The sequence below is a fragment of the Humulus lupulus genome, chromosome 8, assembly GCF_963169125.1.
Source record: "Humulus lupulus chromosome 8, drHumLupu1.1, whole genome shotgun sequence".
Lineage (NCBI taxonomy): Eukaryota > Viridiplantae > Streptophyta > Magnoliopsida > Rosales > Cannabaceae > Humulus > Humulus lupulus.
The window spans coordinates 32,767,877-32,788,708 of record NC_084800.1 but is presented as its reverse complement, the minus strand read 5'-3'; the positions used below and the strand labels follow the sequence as shown (position 1 = coordinate 32,788,708).

Genomic DNA, 20,832 nt, shown 5'->3' with positions numbered 1-20,832 from the left:
CAACATATATATATATATAATACAGAATACTCTATGGTGGTAATTTCATCCTTTCATGTAAAGGCCTGATTTTAAATCAGTAATTGTATTAAATGGTTTTCTAGTAATTAAACTACCCAGGCAGTAATAAAATATTGACTTTTCAACATTTCCATTAACGTAAAGATTCGCTCATTGTTGTTCCATTGATCCATAATGAGAATGGTTGACATATATTGTAAGTAATTTCTTAAGACAGAGCACTCTAACAAGAACAAATCTTTATTATCTCCGTTGACCATCTAATCGAAAATTCTTCATATTATTTTGATCAAAGCTAAAGCTAAGTTTGTAAATAGGGACTCAGAATCAGATAGTGAAATCATCACTAAAATACGAAAGTAGGCTCAAACTTGGTGATATAATCAACACTAATTTATTCCTCTTTTTTTATTATTCAACTTTGTGCTGATGTGTTCTTGTTTCTTTCCATAGTTGTACACTCATTTTATCACCAACGGCATATCTATGTAATAACGTACTTATTTGGTAGAAAGACTCTAAACATGTCATGTAATGAAATAAAGGAAAGACAATTATACTTCGAGTAGTATTTCATCTCTATATATAGTCATTCTCTAAACCAACTTTCACCAATCCAACACAAAAGAAATAAAGAAAGAGAGGAAAAAGGAATAGAAAAGGATGAAGAACCAATTTTGCTCTAAGGCCCTAATCCTCATTTTCCTTCTTGTGGTCACACAGTGGTTGACCATTGAGGCCAAAACTTGCAATCCTAGCGGCAAAATAAAAGGAAAAACGCCTCCTCCAGGACAATGCAACCCAGAAAATGACTCTGATTGCTGCAAACAAGGCAAGTCTTACACCACTTACAAGTGCTCACCAAGAGTCTCTGGCCACACTAAGGCAGTTTTGACACTAAACAGCTTTGAGAAAGGTGGAGATGGCGGCGCACCCTCGGAATGTGACAACAATTACCACTCAGACAGCACTCCAGTGGTGGCCTTATCCACAGGATGGTTCAATAACATGCAGAGGTGTTTACAGAACATAACCATATATGGTAATGGGAGGAGTGTGAATGCAATGGTTGTGGATGAGTGTGACTCAACAGCAGGATGTGATTCTGATCATGATTTTCAGCCCCCGTGTCCTAATAATATTGTGGATGCCTCTAAAGCTGTTTGGAAGGCCTTGAGAGTTCCAGAAGGTGATTGGGGTGAACTTGACATTTACTGGTCTCAAGCTTGATTTCCTTTCTAATATTATCATTGTGATGAACTGGTAGCTTATCATGTATTCTACTTCAGTATGATTTGAGGCTGTGTATTGTTTGTTTATCGTTCCTTTTTTATGTTTGAACTGAATTAATGTAATTGCATCTTCTGTGTTATCTATTAAAACAGAAATTGTTAGCTTCCATTCTTCACTTTATTACCCTTACTTTTTTATATACTTTTAATTATTAGTCGAAAAGGTGATAAGAGTAGATTGATGCATCGAAAGATTCGAGAGTGGTACTCTTATGAAATTGACTTTCGGAGCTAATATATTGTAACATATGAAAAGATAAAATGCTAATGGCATCACTTGGTATATTTACATGCAATTCAATATTGAGTCTCGTGCAATTTAATTTAATAATTATTATGAGATATCACTAACCAATTATAAGGTGTCACCTTATTTGATTTGACATGACAAATAATATTTTTCCTCTTGAAGTATCGTCTTTTAAGAGTTTTGTCTCCTAAATTTTTTGTGGAGCAAAAATCCTCGAACTATAAAAAACATTAAACATGTGTCCCTTCTATTGCATTCCGATCATTTCTTGAAAAGATTGCTAATGTAGCCCAACTAGAAGTAGCACTTGCTCCAATAATAAGAGCAAAGAGATTCAAGGATGCATTGAACGGGCTAATACAATAGATTTTGGCTCAAGCCAATTCGTGTAGGCTAATGGAGCAAGGCCCACATATTCAACAAAGATGCGTCAACATGCTTTAGTTGTAGAATAATCCACCCAAGGAAATTTGAATATTTTGTGGGATTAAATTCAAATATTGTGTTGGGATTAGTTTTTATTTTTATTACACAAAAATGGCACGTGCCAGTTATTTTAGCTTACGTTTTAGTGTACTTTGTTGGGGTGCGTGTAGTTTGGAGAGAAAGAAACTTGAAGTTTCGTTTTTCTGTTTTGGGCAATAACCTTATTTTTTTGTTCTATTTAGGGTAGTTTTTTTTTTAAATTTTCCCTTTAATGTTATGAACGAAATTAAAAACTTGTAATGTCGATAAATAGGCTATTTCATTCAATAAAATGATAGAATACTTTTGATAAAAAAACGTGAGAATAGATTTATCTTTGGTTGTTTGAAGAACTTTTGAACTTATCAGATTTTGTTTGCGATGTTCATACTTGACTTATCAATCGAGTTTTTATTGTTATAATTAATACACAATGAGCATTAAATAAACAATAATCAATATCAAATCATACTCATGAATTTCCATGATCAAACATTTTATTTAGGGTATTAATATAATAATATACGTACCTCCAATTATCGCATTGATCTCTAATAATCATGTTGATTACACTTCTTTGATCTACACATATAGAGAAAAAATGAGAGCTTGGGAGTAATGAACACTACTCTATCATTCTCTCTACACCATAGCCACACTCATTCCACCTTAATCATCAATCAAGAGCACAACCCTTTATATAAGGAATTATGGGCCAATTGGGCTTACATGCCCAATGTGAGAGAATTAGTTGTCTTGGCCCAATGGGCTGACCAAAGACGTTTTAGAGCGTGTCCATGGGCTCCGAGCATGTTAGTACGTTATGTCCATCCCATTATGGCCCGATGGTAATATCATGCATTACCGATTATATAGTTATCATTACATGCTAATACCGACACTGTGTAAGCAACACTTCATTATGTTAGTCCATATAAAATATTCTAACATTCTCCCACTTGGACTACATAATTACACCAATATGTGCTCACTAAGCAACAGTATCAATACACAGAAATCTCAAGAAACAATAATGTCTATAAACTAATTATGCACCATATTGTATCGACAGGACACAAATATAATACATAATGAGACATCTGAGATTCATAAAACATGATGATAACTACTCATCTGGATCCACTCGAACATAGAACCGAGACTAAGCCACTGGCTTGCATCAACAAGTGTGTACACACAACATCAAAGAGTTATCCAGAATATGCATATATTCAACAACCAATAGCAATCCTTAACATGTCGATCATACATGAAAAACAATGACTCCCATTGATCAAATACATCTTTGGCTCCCAACAATCCAAACAAGAAATGACTTCTTAGTACATACGTTCAGGTAACTCGTGTCAGTGTAGTCATTAGCATGTTGTTTGTAAGTGCGTGTTATGATACTAATAGAGGACTCCACAACTTTCTCACTACATATGGAACGTCATCATCATTAATGGAGCAATATTACTCCCCAAGTTCCGAGAGATAGATATCATTGCGATATTAATCACATAAGTTCAGTAAGTTCACAATAGAGTCAACTACTCTTAACATTGAAACGGAATATTGCAATTGTAATGTACAATCAATGTCCTCGTAACACGCCACACACTCTACCTTCACATACGAGGATGCTGTCAATGTCCATGCAACACCTAATCACATATATCTTCCCTTACCATTATACTCACTTTGTATGAGAGAGGAAGTTGTAGGTATTCATATGACATTTAATTACAAAATAGCTCCTCCTAGAATCATGAATGCTTATAAGTGGATTTTATCATCCATCCAGCCTTTCCAATCGATATCACTAAAACCAACTACTATATGTCACAATGTTGGTTTGTCGATTGCTAACACATCCTTGGTACCATAAGGATGACAACTCAAGTACCAATTCAGCATGCATGTAACAGATATCACGATAGGAATGTGTATACTTGAGTAAGCCCTAGGCTACCTTCAATAAGCATATATGTGAGATAATCTCAAACTTGATCTCTCGTCATTACTAATATCATGGACTTTAGGCCGTTCATAACACATCACAGTTTAGACTATTTAAAGATTCTCAATGAAATCGAAGCATTAATCACTACAATAGTTAGTCAATGCAAACTATGAGACAATTCAGTCTACCGTTGATCTCATCACGAAGAATCTAAATTTTTAGACCATACAAGGTTTATCAAGAATTCTTCATCTGACAGATATTATCAAATAACGGCTTAATTTGTCTCCAAAATAGATCAAAATCATAAGATATGAGCAATGTACTATATCAAGTGACAATATAAACATATCATTGCTCCCACTGATCTCTCATATAGTGTTGACTAACGATAATGTTTCGAATTGACTATTTTGAGAATTACAGTAATCACTATCTTGATGTCCTGCCTCAAAATGGATTTAATGCATTGAACTCGGGTGTCCTTTAAACAAGAATTTAGTTCTTGCATCCTTATATATTGATTTCCAAATAGTCACCACTTTACAACTCAATAATAGTAATGAACAAATTCATTGTTATAGTGGAGACTAGCTATAGGCTTTAATTCACCTTACTTTAACCATCAAACAACTTATTCTTAAAATGAACCACCATCAAGAAAATCTCCCAATTATTATGGGATTAAGCCTAAACTTTCACGCTTGATCATAGCTTGGAAATCATGAAATAACCATATCAATTCTCCAAATTTAGAGGTATATGTAATTAAACTTATCTCGTGTATGGAATCACAGGTTTATCAAACTGTCTCGATCCTTTATCTTTATTTGTCCGCATATGGAGTTTCTTACAATAATCTGGCCAATTGTAGGTCATCAATAATAACAGCGGAAGCAACAAAATGAGGGATAAATCCAATTATTCCCTAAATAAAATTTTAACCCTTGTCTAATGCCAGCTTAAAACTCCAACATAGATAACTTTATATACTTATAAAAAATAATAGCTAGAAGAGCCATACATATTAAACTTGATATTCTCAATAAAACACTTAAATATTCATCTTCTCTCATATGATTAAAATCCAAGATTGTCAAATGCAATGTTCTATATTGCCTCATAATATTAGAACTTCTGAAATAGCCTTAGATGTAAATTCTTATTCAATCACAACATTCATGAGGCTATTCAGAATAAAACGATATGATCCATTGAGTCTTAGTATCTTGAGTGTTGCTGCGAAAGACTTATCTCACATTGTCTCTTTCGAAAAACAACTAACATGGTTGTGAATATGAAATTATGTTTGTGATTATATTTGTCCATACAAGATTCAAATATCTCTCCCACTTGGACCAATATAATCAACAAACACCATATTAATATCCAGCATGCAATAGGCAATCAAATAAATTATGTATGATATCATATCGATAGGATATGTATACTACACATAATTTGGCCTGAGAGACATTCAAATATAATAACAACCATCAAACCAAGATGCATGGAGTACAACAATTAAGACTATTTACCAGTCTTGTTGTGTCCTTGTCACTTCGAGAAACAATACACATAAAAAAGTGACTGCATATCATTATGCATGCATGGTTTAATCCCTTAGGTGTTTTCCACTATAAAGCTTTCAAACTTTGATGAGTCAAAACTTTGAGAAGACTGTGCTCAAGATAATAATGCATGAGAGATCTTAACAAAAGAGTGATAAATACTCGATATCTCTCAAAATTTGTATGCATTATAGATTAATCATTGTGGACAATTGGGTTGTAAAACTATTATCAATAATTATGATAGTCATTAGCGATGAATATGTGTACTGAGATTGAATAAGTCAAAAAACTTATATCCTCTATTCTTTCCATTTCTCATCCAAAATTGTAACTAAGTTATCAAAGTCACTATACTGAAAACTTTGTTCAGACTTAAATCAATCCAAAATTGTTGCCTAAATATAGCTTAGCTATCCTCAATTTTACTAGCAACAACAATATGATATCGAGTACATATGCATTAACCCATTATCTTGAATTCACTATATTTACAGACATTCACAATTAACACAATCATCTCTTTGGAATAGACAATGACAATCATACATCCATTGTAATATTGATCCAAAACTTGTCAACTTATGATCTATGCCTTATCTTGATCCTTAAGCATAAAAGTATTGTAATAATTGATTCATTAGTTCCACCGAAACTATTTCAAGGCGCAAAACCAACGTACTAGTCTCCTGAACTCATCATTGTGTAGCAAACGTAGGAATATCACTTTAGATGCCCAAGAAAAATTCCTAAGTGATTCCACCCTCATAAAATTTGTCAATAGGGATCGATCGACACATATATACCTTACTAAAACCAACTGACACCCATCGCAATACTCCCACTGAGCAGGCAGTAACTTGGCATCTTTGAATTCAAATGATTTCAAGATTTATCAATTTCGAGGCCTAGTCCAATTTTCTAATGAGAGATCGATAGACATATTATAGTCCCATCCGATAACTAAGCGGTAGAGGTTTTAGGATTGCCTAATACTAAAAAAAAATATCTTAGAGCAGTGCCACTATGTGAAAACAAGGATTATGCAATCTGCTCGTTTTCTTAACTTTCTCATTGATCTATCAACGGAAACGATCATATCATGTTAAAGTCGTTCAAATAAAACATATGACTCTTGCGCAGGTAAGGACAACTACTTTAAATATCATAACCAAATTCAGCTAATCCACTACCGATAGGGTAGAAAAGATTGTGTGGTTCATGACATCTAATGTGTTTTCTTCACCATCTAAGCATCCTACTTTACAGTAAAATCATCGACAGGATGACTAAATTGCATGTATGGATCATAGTTTTTAATTGTGATTGATACGGGAGAAAAGTATTTAACATGAATCACAATTTTCGACAATTGACATGTGAAAACTTACGTCAGGTAAGCACAACACATTCAATGAAAAAATTTAATCTCATAATTATCTAATAAGGCCGATTGCGCATTTTTGTATTTCTAGCAAATTTTATTACCAAAAATATTAATTAAATATTGACAATAATTTTTATAATAAATGCACAAACCATGACCAATATCTTATTACACATTTTCCATAGTATATGGCCCGAAAGAATTCATAATAATAACAACAATGAAATTCACAAAAAATTATCAAAATCACGAAAGGCATATATATAACAAAATTATGGAATGATAAACAAATAAAAAAATGGCCTTGTATGAGATTAAATTAATTAACGATAAATTTATCACAATTCTCACAATTTTATGAATAACAAAATTGACATTCTTAGACTCACGATAAGTGAGTACATAAGCACTCAATTAATTATTCACTAACATAATTATATTATCAAAAATGTTAATCATCTATCAAATATTTTTTATGGCATGAATATAATTATGTCTTCATCCAATGAAATAAATAAAAAAATAAAATTGAGAGAGAAAACAATTAATTCAAATTAATTATGTGATTATGCGTCAATTAACAATTTAAATTGACCAAACCCAAAATATAATCACACAATCAAATGAGAAAAATTAAAATGAGCAAAATGGTGAAAATTTGGTCCAAAATGGAATCTTCACGCGCCCAAAAAAGTTTTAAAAAAAATTTGCTGAAAAATGCTCAAAAAGGACATGTAGTTTTTCAGCAAACTACATGTAATTTGTCAGAAAACGACATAAATCATAAAAAAACGACAGCACTTCGGAAAATGACAAAAAAAAACAAAAAACGACACTAAATCAGAAAAACGACGGAGGTTGTCTTCAACCTCCAGCGGGTCTGTTCGACCCGTTTCGAACCCAAATTCTGACCCCGTTGGATTTTAGCCACCAAAGCTCTGATTTTGATGTCGTTTGAGGGGTTTTTCTCCATTTTTCATGCTCTTTCTATTTCCAGTACCCATTCAAACTTATAAACATTCGAAACCCGTAGATCTAATAGCCATTTTCGGCCATTAACAAGCTTTGAAAAAGCTTGGAGTTTTGGGTGTTTTCAACGTAAACGAAACGGAAAATACAATCTAAAATATTGATAAACTCAATACTCATCCTCTAATCTGATTTTATCTACCAATAATATATAATTTCGATTTTTTTTTTATGTAAATCAGATTTAAAAAAAAAAAGTTATTCTAATAAGCCCTAAAATCAAATGTCCAGGCTCTGATACCAATTGTTATAATTAATACACAATGATCATTAAATAAACAATAATCAATATCAAATCATGCTCATGAATTTCCATGATCAAACATTTTATTTAGGGTATTAATATAATAATATACGTACCTCCAATTATCGCCTTGATCTCTAATAATCATGTTGATTACACTTCTTTGATCTACACATATAGAGAAAAAAAGGAGAGCTTGGGAATAATGAACACTACTTTATCATTCTCTCTACACCATAGCCACACTCATTCCACCTTAATCATCAATCAAGAGCACAACCCTTTATATAAGGAATTATGGGCCAATTGGGCTTACATGCCCAATGTGAGAGAATTAGTTGTCTTGGCCCAATAGGCTGACCAAAGACGTCTTAGAGCGTGTCCATGGGCCCTGAGCATGTTAATACGTTATGTCCATCCCATTATGGCCCGATGGTAATATCATGCATTACCGATTATATAGTTATCATTACATGCTAATACCGACACTGTGTGAGCAACACTTAATTATGTTAGTCCATATAAAATATTCTAACATTTATTCCTTAATTGTGGCGTCTTCCTTATATCAAGGTTCATGATCTCTTTATAGGTGTTGGGTTGCGGTTTCCATCCAAATCTGCGTTAGTACAGTCCTAGGAGCTAATTTTCGTTACGGGTTTTGTCACAAATTGGTGTGGTTTGTATCACTAATGTGGCACGATTCGAGATTCTAGACAGAAATTACATGTATAAATAGTAGTCTAATGATAAATTATAGGAGTATGTATATGCATTTTTAGAACTAATGTTTGTATATTTAGCACCAATAAACTCAATTTCGGCTAGTTTTAGTAAGTTAAATTGATCATTGTACTATAATTATGCATGTGGCCTGCAATCACATCAGCAAACCATTCAAAAAAATTAACAGAATGCAACTGAAGAGGCACATTTTTCAATGATTTTTATTGTTCGGGGCATTTTTGTCACATAAAATAATTTAGAGAGCAAAACTTTACAATGGTCATAGTTCCACGAAAAAAAAAGTTATTTGTCCTTTTATAATTTAGAAAATTATAGTCATGGCCTAGTGTACTTTGTTAAAGCAGATTATTTATAGAGGAATTATTATGGTTTAATTTGGCTCATTGGTTAAATTCAAAATTGAATCTTCTGTTACCGTGTGAAATTAATATTCTTACCCGGCCTAGCTAGTGTTTAGTTTGTAGATTAAATATCACACAAGAGATGCTTTTAAATTATTAATTTAGTAAAACTACTAAATGGAGAAGAGCATATAAATTGCGTAGCTGGGCACTCTATTAATTTTAAATGTTAACATATACATTTGAGATTCTGAATCTGCCACCATATCAAGCTTTTACCAGCTCATGCTTGTTAATGATTGGCCCTCATAATAACATATTCAGCTCATGCTTGTTAATGATTGGCCCTCATAATAACATATTCTGCAATATGTTTATTATATGTTTTGGATTCTGCCCCAATTTAAACATCCGATAGAGAAATTATCATAAAAATACAAAAATAAGATTAGATGGTGATATAATCAAAATTCTGATTTTACCATTTCTTTCTTGTGATTTACCTTATAAACTTTGTACTTATTATGTGTCCCTGCCATTAATAATATTATTATTATTTATAACTAAACAAACCTCAAGCTATCACCAACGTTACTTCTAAGAAAAATCAAGCAAGGAAAGACAGAGTAAAGTCATGCAATGTGTCTATATAAACTCATCTATCTATATATAGCCAACCACTAAATCAATTTGTACAAGAGAAAGAATTCATAGAAAAGATGATGAGCTATACTTCTTCATTAGCTCTCTGTTTTCTCCTAGTCCTTCTTATTGCAACCAATTTATTGAGCATTAATGAAGCTAAAAGCTGCAATCCTAGTGGCAAAATAAGAGGCAAAAAGCCACCTCGAGGAAAATGCAACCCTGAAAATCAATCAGAGTGCTGCAAAAAGGGGAAGGCCTATACCACTTACAAGTGCTCACCTCCAGTGTCTAGCCACACCAAGGCAGTTTTGACAATCAACAGCTTCCAGAAGGGTGGAGATGGTGGCGGACCCTCAGAATGTGATAACAAGTACCACTCAGACAACACTCCGGTGGTGGCCTTGTCCACAGGCTGGTTCAACAATATGCAGATGTGCTTACAGAACATAACCATATACGGTAATGGGAGAAGTGTCAATGCAATAGTTGTGGATGAGTGTGATTCAACAGTAGGGTGTGATGCCGATCATGATTATCAGCCCCCATGCCCTAATAACATTGTGGATGCCTCTAAGGCTGTTTGGAAGGCCTTAGGAGTCCCCAAACATGATCGGGGTGAACTCGATATCTTCTGGTCTCGAGCATGATTTTCTTTTCTCTGTATGCTAATAATTGTTATCATATATGTATAATGGGAATGCTGAAGGGTTGAATAATTGGGCTAATTATTATTATTTGGGGTCATGTCTCTTGTCAATGTAGAATGTTGATTTTGTACCTTCAGGTGTATTTCTAATATGATAATTAATAAAGCTTCTTTTCCCTTTATTTCTTACTCTATGAACTTTTTAAGGGAATTTAACATTTTGGTCCCCTAGGATTATGGAAAATACCAGATATACCTACTAGTTTTCATAAATATCAAAATGATACTATCTCTTTTGTTGTTCATACAAAAATGATACCTAGACCTATTTTTAGTCTAAAATATTTTTTAAAATATACTTTTACCCCTCACTTATATATATTTTATTACTAATTCAAGTTATTTATATTTATTTAATAAATTAAATAAATTTAGATGAAACGTAAATAATAATAAAACTTAAATAAATTTATATACTTTAAATAAATAATATTATAAATTTATTTAAGTTAAAATTAAATATAAAATAATAATCCTTAATGTTATTTATTTTAAGTATTTATTTTATTCTTATTTTTTATTTCATTTATTATTTCTTGAAGTTTATATGTTCTTAAAAACAAAGTTTAAGTGTTATTATTAATTTATTAAAAGAATTAAACTAATTTAAATTATAGATAAAAGATATAGGCGAAGGTAAAAGGGTTTGAAAAAATAAATTTAACTAAAAAAAAGTTAGGGTACTATTTTGGTAAGAACAACAAAACAAAGGATAATATTTTAGTATTTATGAAAACTGAGATAGATATATTTGATATTTTGTATAAACTCATATACTAAAATATTATGTTCACACTTTTTAATTGTTGGGTATTTAGGGTAAATTGTTTTAAAAAGATATGTGCTAACATGCAAGCAGTCAGTCATTCCATATTATATTTTGCCTTCGAAATGTTAACGAGTTGTCTAATTTATACATTATGTTTACTACATATGTATATAAGAAAATTAATTTTATTAATTCACTTAGCTATGTAGTGTTCTTAGGACAACTTGGATACCAAACTTTTTCCTAAATTTTATAAGAATAAAAAAAAATCAAATGAAATTCACGATCCAAGTGTCGTGATTTTTCTTTATATAATTACCACAACGGAGAAAAAGAAAATTATCATATTTTCATTGTCCATACTAAACAGAACACACTAAGAAGTATGATAGATTTAGAATTAGATGACGCAAGAATCATACAAAATCAAATTATATATATATATATTTATAGAGAGAGAGAGAGAGGCAGATAAGCAAACTATATAATTATAAATTAAGCATCGGACCACGTAATATCCAAGTCACCCCAGTCTTCTAGACGAACACCAAGAGCTTTCCAAACAGCCTTGGAGGCATCAACGACGTTGTTGGCGCATGGAGGTTGGTAGTCCTGATCTTTGCCACACCCCACAGAGGAATCACACTCGTCCACCACCATCGCCTCCACACTCCGCCCATTGGGACCCGTGATGGTGACATTGTGGAGGCATCTGCTTCCACCTTTGTACCACCCCGTGGACAGCGCCACCACCGGCGTGTCATTCGAGTGATAGCGGTTGTCACACTTGGCTGGGGCGCCACCGTCCCCTCTACCCTCGAAGCTGTTGAATGTCATATAGGCCTTGGTGTGTGCAGTAACGAAGGGGGAGCACTCGTAGACTTCGTACATCCTGCCCTCCACGCAGCACAGGTCGTCCTCCACGCATTGGCCCGGTGGAAGCTTCTTTCCCTTGATTCTATCACTCGGGCGACATTTTGAGGCGGCAGCCTCGTCACAACATATTAATATTGTTAGAAAGAGAATTATTAATCCCACAAGAAAAATATGATTATTATTCGACATATTTCTGACTATCTTTTTAATATTCTTAAGAGCTGCTTTGTGTGTTATAATAACATGTTTTGCTTTGCATGAGATTTAATACTTATTATATAGCGATCTAGCACCACGCTACTTTTAAAATATATACATCACAGAGATTATTATATATACATATATGTGATAATAAATAGTGTATTAGAATATTCCACTACGACGTAGCTGTTTTGTTAGCAGATCACTATCAACAATACGGTACGTACTGATCAACATGCAAAGGTTTGAAAATTAGTCCCAAATTCTTCTGATTATAAGAATAGTGAAGATATTGTACATGTTATAATAACGGTCAAATCCACTCATATAGTGTTTCACAAAAAAAAATCAGATTCCTATGTACTTTTTTTTCAAATATAAAAAATAATAATAAAGAAGGCAGATCGAGAGAGGGTGTTATCGTTGGACGGTTCTTGGGGCAAAAACATTTGCTTACTTATAATAATACCAAGACAAATTTCTAACTTAGAGGTGATGACTTGGATGCTGGGGCAAAATAGCAGTATTTTCTCAATAGATATTGATTTATCTCAAATATATGTGTTCCATAATGAACAAATATCATTTGTTAAAGAGAATAATATCCCTTTTTGCTGATCTATATTGAAAAAGACTATTTTAGTACGTATCAGTATAATGAAATTCGTGAGTTCAATCATTGTGGTTAGCTCTAAAATCATCAGTGCTGCGGCTAACACGAGGCTTGGAGTGATTGTGACTGATAAAACGTCACAAAGATAATTGACATATAATGTCAAGATAACATGGTCAAAGGCGTAATTTGGCGTCCTTAGAAATTATAACCCATAACCAAAGGATAAACATTTATGTGTACATTTTTATATAATATAGTTAAAACGGTGACAAATTTATTTTCTTAAGTGAATTTCAATGGAAGCTTATGATTCCGAAGGATTTATGGTTAAATGAATTTAAAATTATATTATTCAGATGTAGCATAGGAAAGGGAAAGTTCTCATTGTTAACCTCTTTGGCTCATTCAATATCTCGTTATCAGGAAATTCAAGATATTTTTTTGCTCCTAAGTAGAGCAAGATGCCAAAATATATATAATATTTTTTTAATTTTTCTAAGAAGCAAGATTCCAAAATCACTTACGTGCAAAGTTTTCTCAAGTCTAATATATAGTAATTTATTTTAATTGAACTCATCAACAATCTGATTCCCTTAATATGAACTAAAAAAAGGTGATAATAATAGCTTAATTGAACTCATCAATAAATTTATTGTTTGTTTCACAATAATGGACTCTTTGCGTGCCTCTGTGAGGCCATTTGTATAAAATTCGTGATGGCAAATAAATTACTGAAATTAAGCATCATTCTCAGGTACCCTCTTTTGACATTTAGTGGCTCTAAATTTGCCAGGACGCCACGTAGATTCTGAATCATTTAGGAGAATTATGGTCACAAAAATACAATAAGTATGGCCATTTGAACTGCTCACTTATTTGAAATAAAGACTGCAAAAATGTCATAGTTTGAGACACAAACAAAAGGGACAATTATCCTTTCAAGTAGTACTTACTACTTGGTCTCTATATATAGAGCCAACCTCTAAATCAACTTTCACCAATCGAACCCAAAAAGAAAGAAAGAAAGATTGAGAAAAGAAAAGAAATTCAAAAGGATGAAGAACCAATTTTGCTCTAAGACCCTTTTCCTCATTTTCCTGCTTGTGGTGACACAGTGGTTGACCATTGAGGCCAAAACTTGCAATCCTAGTGGCAAAATAAAAGGGCGGAAGCCTCCTCCAGGACAATGCAACCCTGAAAATGACTCTGATTGCTGCAAGCAAGGCAAGTTGTATACTACCTACGAGTGCTCACCAAGGGTGTCTGGCAAAACCAAGGCAGTTCTGACAATCAACAGCTTTGAGAAGGGCGGAGATGGCGGCGGACCCTCAGAATGCGACAACAATTACCACTCAGACAACACTCCGGTGGTGGCCTTGTCCACAGGTTGGTTCAACAATATGCAGAGGTGTTTACAGAACATAACCATATATGGTAATGGGAGAAGTGTGAGTGCAATGGTTGTGGATGAGTGTGATTCAACAGCAGGGTGTGATGCCGATCATGATTATCAGCCCCCATGTCCTAATAACATTGTTGATGCTTCTAAAGCTGTTTGGAAGGCATTAGGAGTCCCCAAAGGCGATTGGGGTGGATTGGATATTTACTGGTCTCAACCTTGATTTCCCCTTTCTCTATAGCTATGTTTTATCTTGTAATTTGTACTGCATTGTGACTTGAGGTTGTTGCATTTTTTTAGTTTGCCATTTTTATTCTAGTTTCTGTTTTATTTTCTTGTAATATACTCCTTTTCATTTTCAGTAAAGTAATATTGCCTTCCTGTTGTCTATTGAAAAGAAAATTTTACATCATTAGCAGCACAATCTATAAGAAGGAAAACAGATTATGAGCGAAATCTTGATACAATTATCCCACAATGGAACAAACCTTCCACAATTTATTGAATTTGGTTACTGCGTCATGATTATAAGTTTCTCTAGAATAAAAGCACAGACACCCAACTGAGAAAGCTGGAGTTGAAAGCTACAAAACTAACCATAGTTTGTTGCTCTTCCAATTATTGAATAGTTTAGGCTATTGTCATTGCTATTAAAGTTGGCTGGTCAATATAATCCCACATGGAGGACACACATCTTGGCCTTACAGGTTTGGTCAATTTACAGCTGCTAGTAAATCAGTTAAACCGAAAAATTATCTAATCACCATTGAAAATCACTGACATACAAAACAGAGGCAAAATTAAGATTTTATTGTTACCTTTTTTTTTTTTTTCATCAAGTATCAACAGACAAATTAATATGATGGCTCCAAAGGATTGAAAGATGAAAAGGTTCTTATAATTTGATCTTCTTCGTTGCTATTGAAGATAAAGATTTACACAGTAAACCGATAAAACCTGCCTTTTTTTAACAGCTAAAAAGAACATAAACAACTAATACAAAACAAGAAGATCATCTAAACATAAGTTCACCGGAGACCGGACCTTCTAGATACACAGTTCTAACTTTATATAAACCCCAATAATCTTGATTACTACAAAGGTTTTACATGCATTCCATTCCCAAACAATAACCCAGAAAACACAAGGTTCAAAAACACTGGCTAGCAAGTCTAGGACATATACAAATTAAGAAGAGCAGTTTCACTTTCAACCAACCTTCTACAGCATGCTATCCGTCCTTGCCGGGAGCCGTCGGAAGAAGTTAAGGGGCATCGATGGCGTCTTTCGCCTGAACCTTGGGTGTCTCATGACATAAAACCCGGAGATAAGGGCCAGAATTTGAAAAGGAGTCACGTACAAAACAATGGCAGCAACAAGACAGAACACTATGAAAATAGTTGTGGCCCGAGAATCCCTCCAGCTGAGCAGCGCCTGCAAGCGCTCCCCTTGAGTGGCAATGTCTCCCACCACAGTTTGTATCCTCCCGGCCACGCTCCTTAACCGGTCGTACCTCATCCGGACAATATCAGTGGGCCGGGATGTTGGGAAAGTGTCGAATTCTTCGTCTAGCTCATCTGGGTGCACAGCATCTGCGTGCGAGATCCTCGTGTTCATGTGAGGAGGGTTACTTGGCCGATACCGGAAGTTCCATAACCCGATCAAGAACATGTAAAGGAAAACGGTTGGAAGTATGAGTTCGGGAAAACAAACCAGCATGACGAACAAGGCGTGTACTAGTACTGTTGTGACGGGGTTTTTCCATCTGCAGACTTCTCCGAACCATTTTCCTACGGAGAGTAAGCCCGAAAAGACCGTCATTAACCTGAAAAAGTTGGCCTTGCTGCGCCTCATGCTCCATAGATGCGAGTCAGCGTCGGACATGTACTCAACCACCTCCCTACGCAGAGGAGGCTCAGCCCTGCTCAGCCTTGCGGCCACTATGTTGACGGCCTGGTGACGCAGCGACTCTTGTTGAATCACGGTTAGAGGCCTAATGTAGTGCATTTTGGGCAAAAGGGGTCGAGTGTACTTGAACATCATGTTTGTCAACGAAGTGCAGGAGAATCTTATGGCCAAGTGAAGTTCCCCCATTTTTTTCACCCCAGAAGGATGAAGAACAAGTAGGGGGTAAGAATGAGTGTAAACTCGGCCTGTCTGAAGAGTTGAAATTCGAATCCTAACCTTGCCGATTTTCACGTCTTTGCTACCATCAGAGCTACCGATTTGAGCATTGTCAAAAACTCCAATGGTAAGAACCGTTGCAGGGTCGTAAACCTCCCAAGTGTACTGCTCATTGTATTTCGGGTTCAGGCTGTTGATTATGGTCCGAGTTCGGATCCATTTGTGACCGTACTTGGCAACGCAGTATGTGTCCGACGAGCCTCTACTGTCCCTTGTCTTCATCGGATGAAGCCCATCAGCGCCAAGGATTCCGAGTTCAAGAACACCAATGGAGGATTTCCATAGCTGCTTTGCTGTGGGGCGAAGATCACTGCTGTAGTGAGTGGACTCATCAAGAACATGGTATCCTCCATCGAGACAAACCCGAACACGAATTCTACTGGAGAATTTCTCCTTCTTGCTTTCACTCTTGTTTTCCCCTTCCATGGCAGCAGACATAGATTTTTCCAGAGGTAGCCACTTGTCACGAATGTTCCGATCATCAGCTCGCTTCTCAACCGTGTGCAACTGAATAACGGCTCTCCCGAGGGTCTCATCTTTGCTGGGTCCAGTTCGGTCTTCAACCGTGATGACCAATTGTTCTTCAAATGGCTCAGCAGCAACAAACAACAAATCATCGTTCCACATTGGATTCATACCCCGAGCCTGAACTGGTTTAGTCCTCTGAATCTGATTGCCAAGCTGAATCTTCACATATGTATCCGGAATTCGCGACTTATCTGCAACAACCAAATCCTGCGCCTCAATCACATTGACACGGACGTACCACAGCCTAGGAGAATGGTAAACTTTCGATCGGATGTGTGCCAATGCCGACGGAGCATTATCTGTCGGACCAATTGCATCTGAATGCCAAGCATCTGGAAAGGCCTCATCAGCTTGAGTTCCATACCAAACCGCAAGCATAAGCTCCCCCTTCTTCTTGTCCCCGTCCTTGTCCACAAGCCGATACCATTCAGGAGCCAAAGGACTATCTGGCGGAACTCGAGATGGAACTTCATGGAGATCAAACCGGACGGTCCCAACCAAGTCATCCATAACAAGATCCTTGTCTTTCACAACTACTTCAAGAACAGAGGACTGAAGATTGTCCCTGGCGAATGCAAAAACCTCATTCCATTCGGGATTCGACTTCTTCTCGAAATGTTTCGTCTTTCCCCTGAAGTTCCCAATTTTCACCTCGACATAAGGATCAAGACTGCCTGTTAAATCCATTGAAGGAAGATCACGAGCTTTAACAACTCTTACGAACAAGTACTGCATCTTTTCCACGAGATCATAGGTGCTCGTAGGCCTGTTGTTTCCAGGGATAACTCGGCCTCCCACAACTTGTCCCCCACCCAAAAAAGGACTTGTCTCTCTTATAGTGTAATCAACTGGCTGCTGTGGGGCGCCTGTAAACATCTTAACAACTTTGGGAGCCTGAGGTTCTGATTTCATCTCATAGAACCCATAATTCTGCGTAGGCTGAATTACAACCGGAGGAGTTGCGACACTCTTCTGTTCAGCTGGACTTTCTTTGGGAAGATGATGAAATGTGTTTCTCGACTCAGATTTTTCATTTGAGAACAAATTCGAGACGAAATTTGGAACTTTTGGCTGTCTTGCCTCAATCTTAACAGGGGGGTCCATGGCAGGAAGCGGATTTGATGATCTTATACTTGGATCATCTGTAACGAACACTTTCAGACCAATCTCTCCCTTCACACGAGACAAGAAGTGTCGTTTGTCAAGAGGGTAGTGCAGAACAACCGAGTCAGCATAGGGAACAAATGATGTCGACGTGAGGCAGACTTTTCCAAGGAAGGATTTCGAGTTGTTCTTGCCAAGGTTGTAGACGAAGGCCTCAAGAGTGAGATTATGCAAATTGGTTGGATCAGAAATGTTGAAGTAGAAACTCTCGTTCCAAACTGGGTTCAAGTCTTTTTCTTTCACTGTCGTTCGGAATCTCTGTTGATCAAAATGGAGCTCAACAAAAGCATTCGATGCACCTTGACCATCTTTGGGCATGAGATCGTGAGCTCCCACTACCTCAACCCCTAACTTGAGGTTGCTCATTGAAACTTAGTTGGACTTATGTTTGAAGTTACAAAATAGTAGAAACCTGAAATAGAGAAAACAAAAAGGTCATCAACGGAGTAAAAATTATGAGAACAAAACAAGTCGCCGCTTCACATATGAAGATTATGAGCTAGTTTCATGAGATAACTTCATTTAGTCATTACTTAACAAGAATCAATAATAAAAAATTTACTTGCAAAAAAAAAAAACAGACACTCATAAGATTTTATTAACTGAGCACTGAAGAAGGAAAGCCTATGTTGTCGCTTCATACAATCTACAGTTAAATTTAGCACTACTACTATTATTTAATGTCTGGGTACTTGTTAGATTTTGCAAAACCGACTTTATTCCCCCTTCTATTCGGTCATTAGAGACCTTTACGCAGAAACCCAATGAAGAGAGAGATTAAAACTAAATTTTTGTCTACATTTTACTCCACTAATAAAATACAATCAAAATTCAATTCATAATAATTTAGATTCACCTAAGAAAAAAAATGATAAAGTAAAGGACAGGAATCTATAAACCTTTCAATCCGGGGGAAAAAGGCAGATTCTGATGAAAAAGTTCGAATGATTTAGCTTGAATTTGAAGCTATGTAATTAGAATCCAAAAAATACAGTATCTTAGAAAAGAAGGGGGAAATCAGGAAAAACACCTTGACTTTTTGAGATTCTAAAGAGTAGTATCAAACAACCAAATCCGCTTCTCTTAGTGACCCAAAAGCAGAAGCAAGAACATTCAGAATCCTCTATAAATTTTTCTATCTTTTTTATAATATTATATATAATAAAAAACTAATTCATATTTGTTTTCTTTTTTTATTGTAGTTCAAGGTGCTTTTAGGGTTAAATTCCAGAAAATCCTAAAAATAAAATTATAAATAAAAATTCACGACTCGAGCAAAACCGATCATCCAAAAAAGAAAAAAAAAAAACAAAAAATAGAGACGAGTACACCGAAAATTCTATCATCTAAAATTAAAAATTGAAGAAAAACTAAAAAAAAAAAAAAAAGATGCCAAGTTACCCTTTGGCCAAAAAGAAAAAGAAAACATATTTCGAAATTTTAAATTTCAAAAAAACAAAAATCATTAGCTCACAGAAGAAGGCGTAAAAGAATGAATAAAAAAAAAGCTTGACCTTTCAGCAATTCTTTTCCCTTAAAAAAAATGAACAACAAACCCAGCAAAAAACATCAATGAAACAAATAGAGGAAACCCATCCCACCGATAAAGAAAGGTCAGATAACTAGGTAATATTCAAACAAAGATAAAACGCACCTGGTTTTAAGCTTAATAAGTTAAAGGCTGAGAAGCTGAAACTTTATAGAAAAAAACCCTTTGAAGGAGACTGAGAGAGAGTTGCACATATAAACGTTGGAGAAAATTCTGCAAATAACAAGGATATGAACTTATCAGGATGGTTAATACCAAGAAAGAGAAAGAGAGAGATACAAAGAAAAGAGTCTTCGAAACCGAGGAATAGTAAGCAGAAGAGAAAAGGTCTTTGGTCCACTATTTTCTCTCTCTCATTAATATATAAATTTTAATTGGGTTAGTTTTGTTGTTTAGTTTAAGAATGTTTTATAGAACAGAGCTTCCTCTTTGTGAAGTCATGTATGCGTTTATTCAAAACAAAACAGGGCGGTGGAAAGAAATAACGGGCTTCAAACTACGCGTTATAATAGCTATGTGACACGTGTCATTATATTTTTTGTGTGTTTGTTTAATTAATTCCCTCGTTTTTTTGGTTTTTTGTTTTTCGAAAGCACATAGCATTTACTTCTTTTGCTTAGTTCTGAAGCCTTATAGAAATTTAATTATGTCTTTTCTGATAAATCATAATTCTACCTAATTTGCAGAATATTTATTTCTAGAGATAGACACTAATTTATTATTTTTCAATTTCTGAATTCTGATATTTTTGTTATTTATAATCATTTTATTGTCACCTAAACTTTTTCAACCTCTAATAATATCTTCAAAATTAGAGACGACTTTGCTTTTGTCTTTGTATTTGTCTGAGTATTATACAACTACTTGGGAATTTTAACATAA

The 20,832-nt window shown here is 34.9% G+C and overlaps 4 protein-coding genes across 4 annotated transcripts; 2 read left to right on the top strand and 2 right to left on the bottom strand.

The window, feature by feature from the left end:
- Positions 1 to 684: 684 nt before the first annotated feature.
- LOC133795243 (uncharacterized) lies at positions 685 to 14,748 on the top strand. Its single transcript, XM_062232697.1, has 2 exons — positions 685 to 1,245; positions 14,257 to 14,748. The coding sequence occupies exons 1-2, from the start codon at positions 685 to 687 to the stop codon at positions 14,746 to 14,748; spliced, it is 1,053 nt and encodes a 350-aa protein (XP_062088681.1).
- On the top strand, positions 9,983 to 10,747 carry LOC133796696 (kiwellin-1-like). Its single transcript, XM_062234324.1, has one exon. The coding sequence runs from the start codon at positions 10,033 to 10,035 to the stop codon at positions 10,603 to 10,605; it is 573 nt and encodes a 190-aa protein (XP_062090308.1). The 5' UTR covers positions 9,983 to 10,032; the 3' UTR covers positions 10,606 to 10,747.
- On the bottom strand, positions 11,890 to 13,200 carry LOC133796697 (putative ripening-related protein 1). Its single transcript, XM_062234325.1, has one exon. It carries the CDS (start codon positions 12,496 to 12,498, stop codon positions 11,929 to 11,931), a length of 570 nt encoding a protein of 189 aa, XP_062090309.1. The 5' UTR covers positions 12,499 to 13,200; the 3' UTR covers positions 11,890 to 11,928.
- Positions 14,749 to 15,401: 653 nt separating the features above from the next.
- On the bottom strand, positions 15,402 to 20,330 carry LOC133796695 (FT-interacting protein 3-like). The gene is made up of 2 exons (XM_062234323.1): positions 20,056 to 20,330; positions 15,402 to 18,813 (listed from the first exon to the last, which is right to left on the bottom strand). The coding sequence occupies exon 2, from the start codon at positions 18,765 to 18,767 to the stop codon at positions 15,747 to 15,749; it is 3,021 nt and encodes a 1,006-aa protein (XP_062090307.1). The 5' UTR covers positions 18,768 to 18,813; positions 20,056 to 20,330; the 3' UTR covers positions 15,402 to 15,746.
- Positions 20,331 to 20,832: the final 502 nt, after the last annotated feature.

Excerpts from the sequence above, each read along its gene's own strand:
- LOC133796695 (XM_062234323.1), bottom strand. The coding sequence starts at position 18,767 with ATGAGCAACCTCAAGTTAGGGGTTGAGGTAGTGGGAGCTCACGATCTC.
- LOC133796697 (XM_062234325.1), bottom strand. The coding sequence starts at position 12,498 with ATGTCGAATAATAATCATATTTTTCTTGTGGGATTAATAATTCTCTTT.
- LOC133795243 (XM_062232697.1), top strand. The coding sequence starts at position 685 with ATGAAGAACCAATTTTGCTCTAAGGCCCTAATCCTCATTTTCCTTCTT. Across the intron at positions 1,246-14,256 it reads TTGACATTTACTGGTCTCAA|GCCAAAACTTGCAATCCTAG; the intron begins GCTTGATTTCCT and ends TTGACCATTGAG.
- LOC133796696 (XM_062234324.1), top strand. The coding sequence starts at position 10,033 with ATGATGAGCTATACTTCTTCATTAGCTCTCTGTTTTCTCCTAGTCCTT.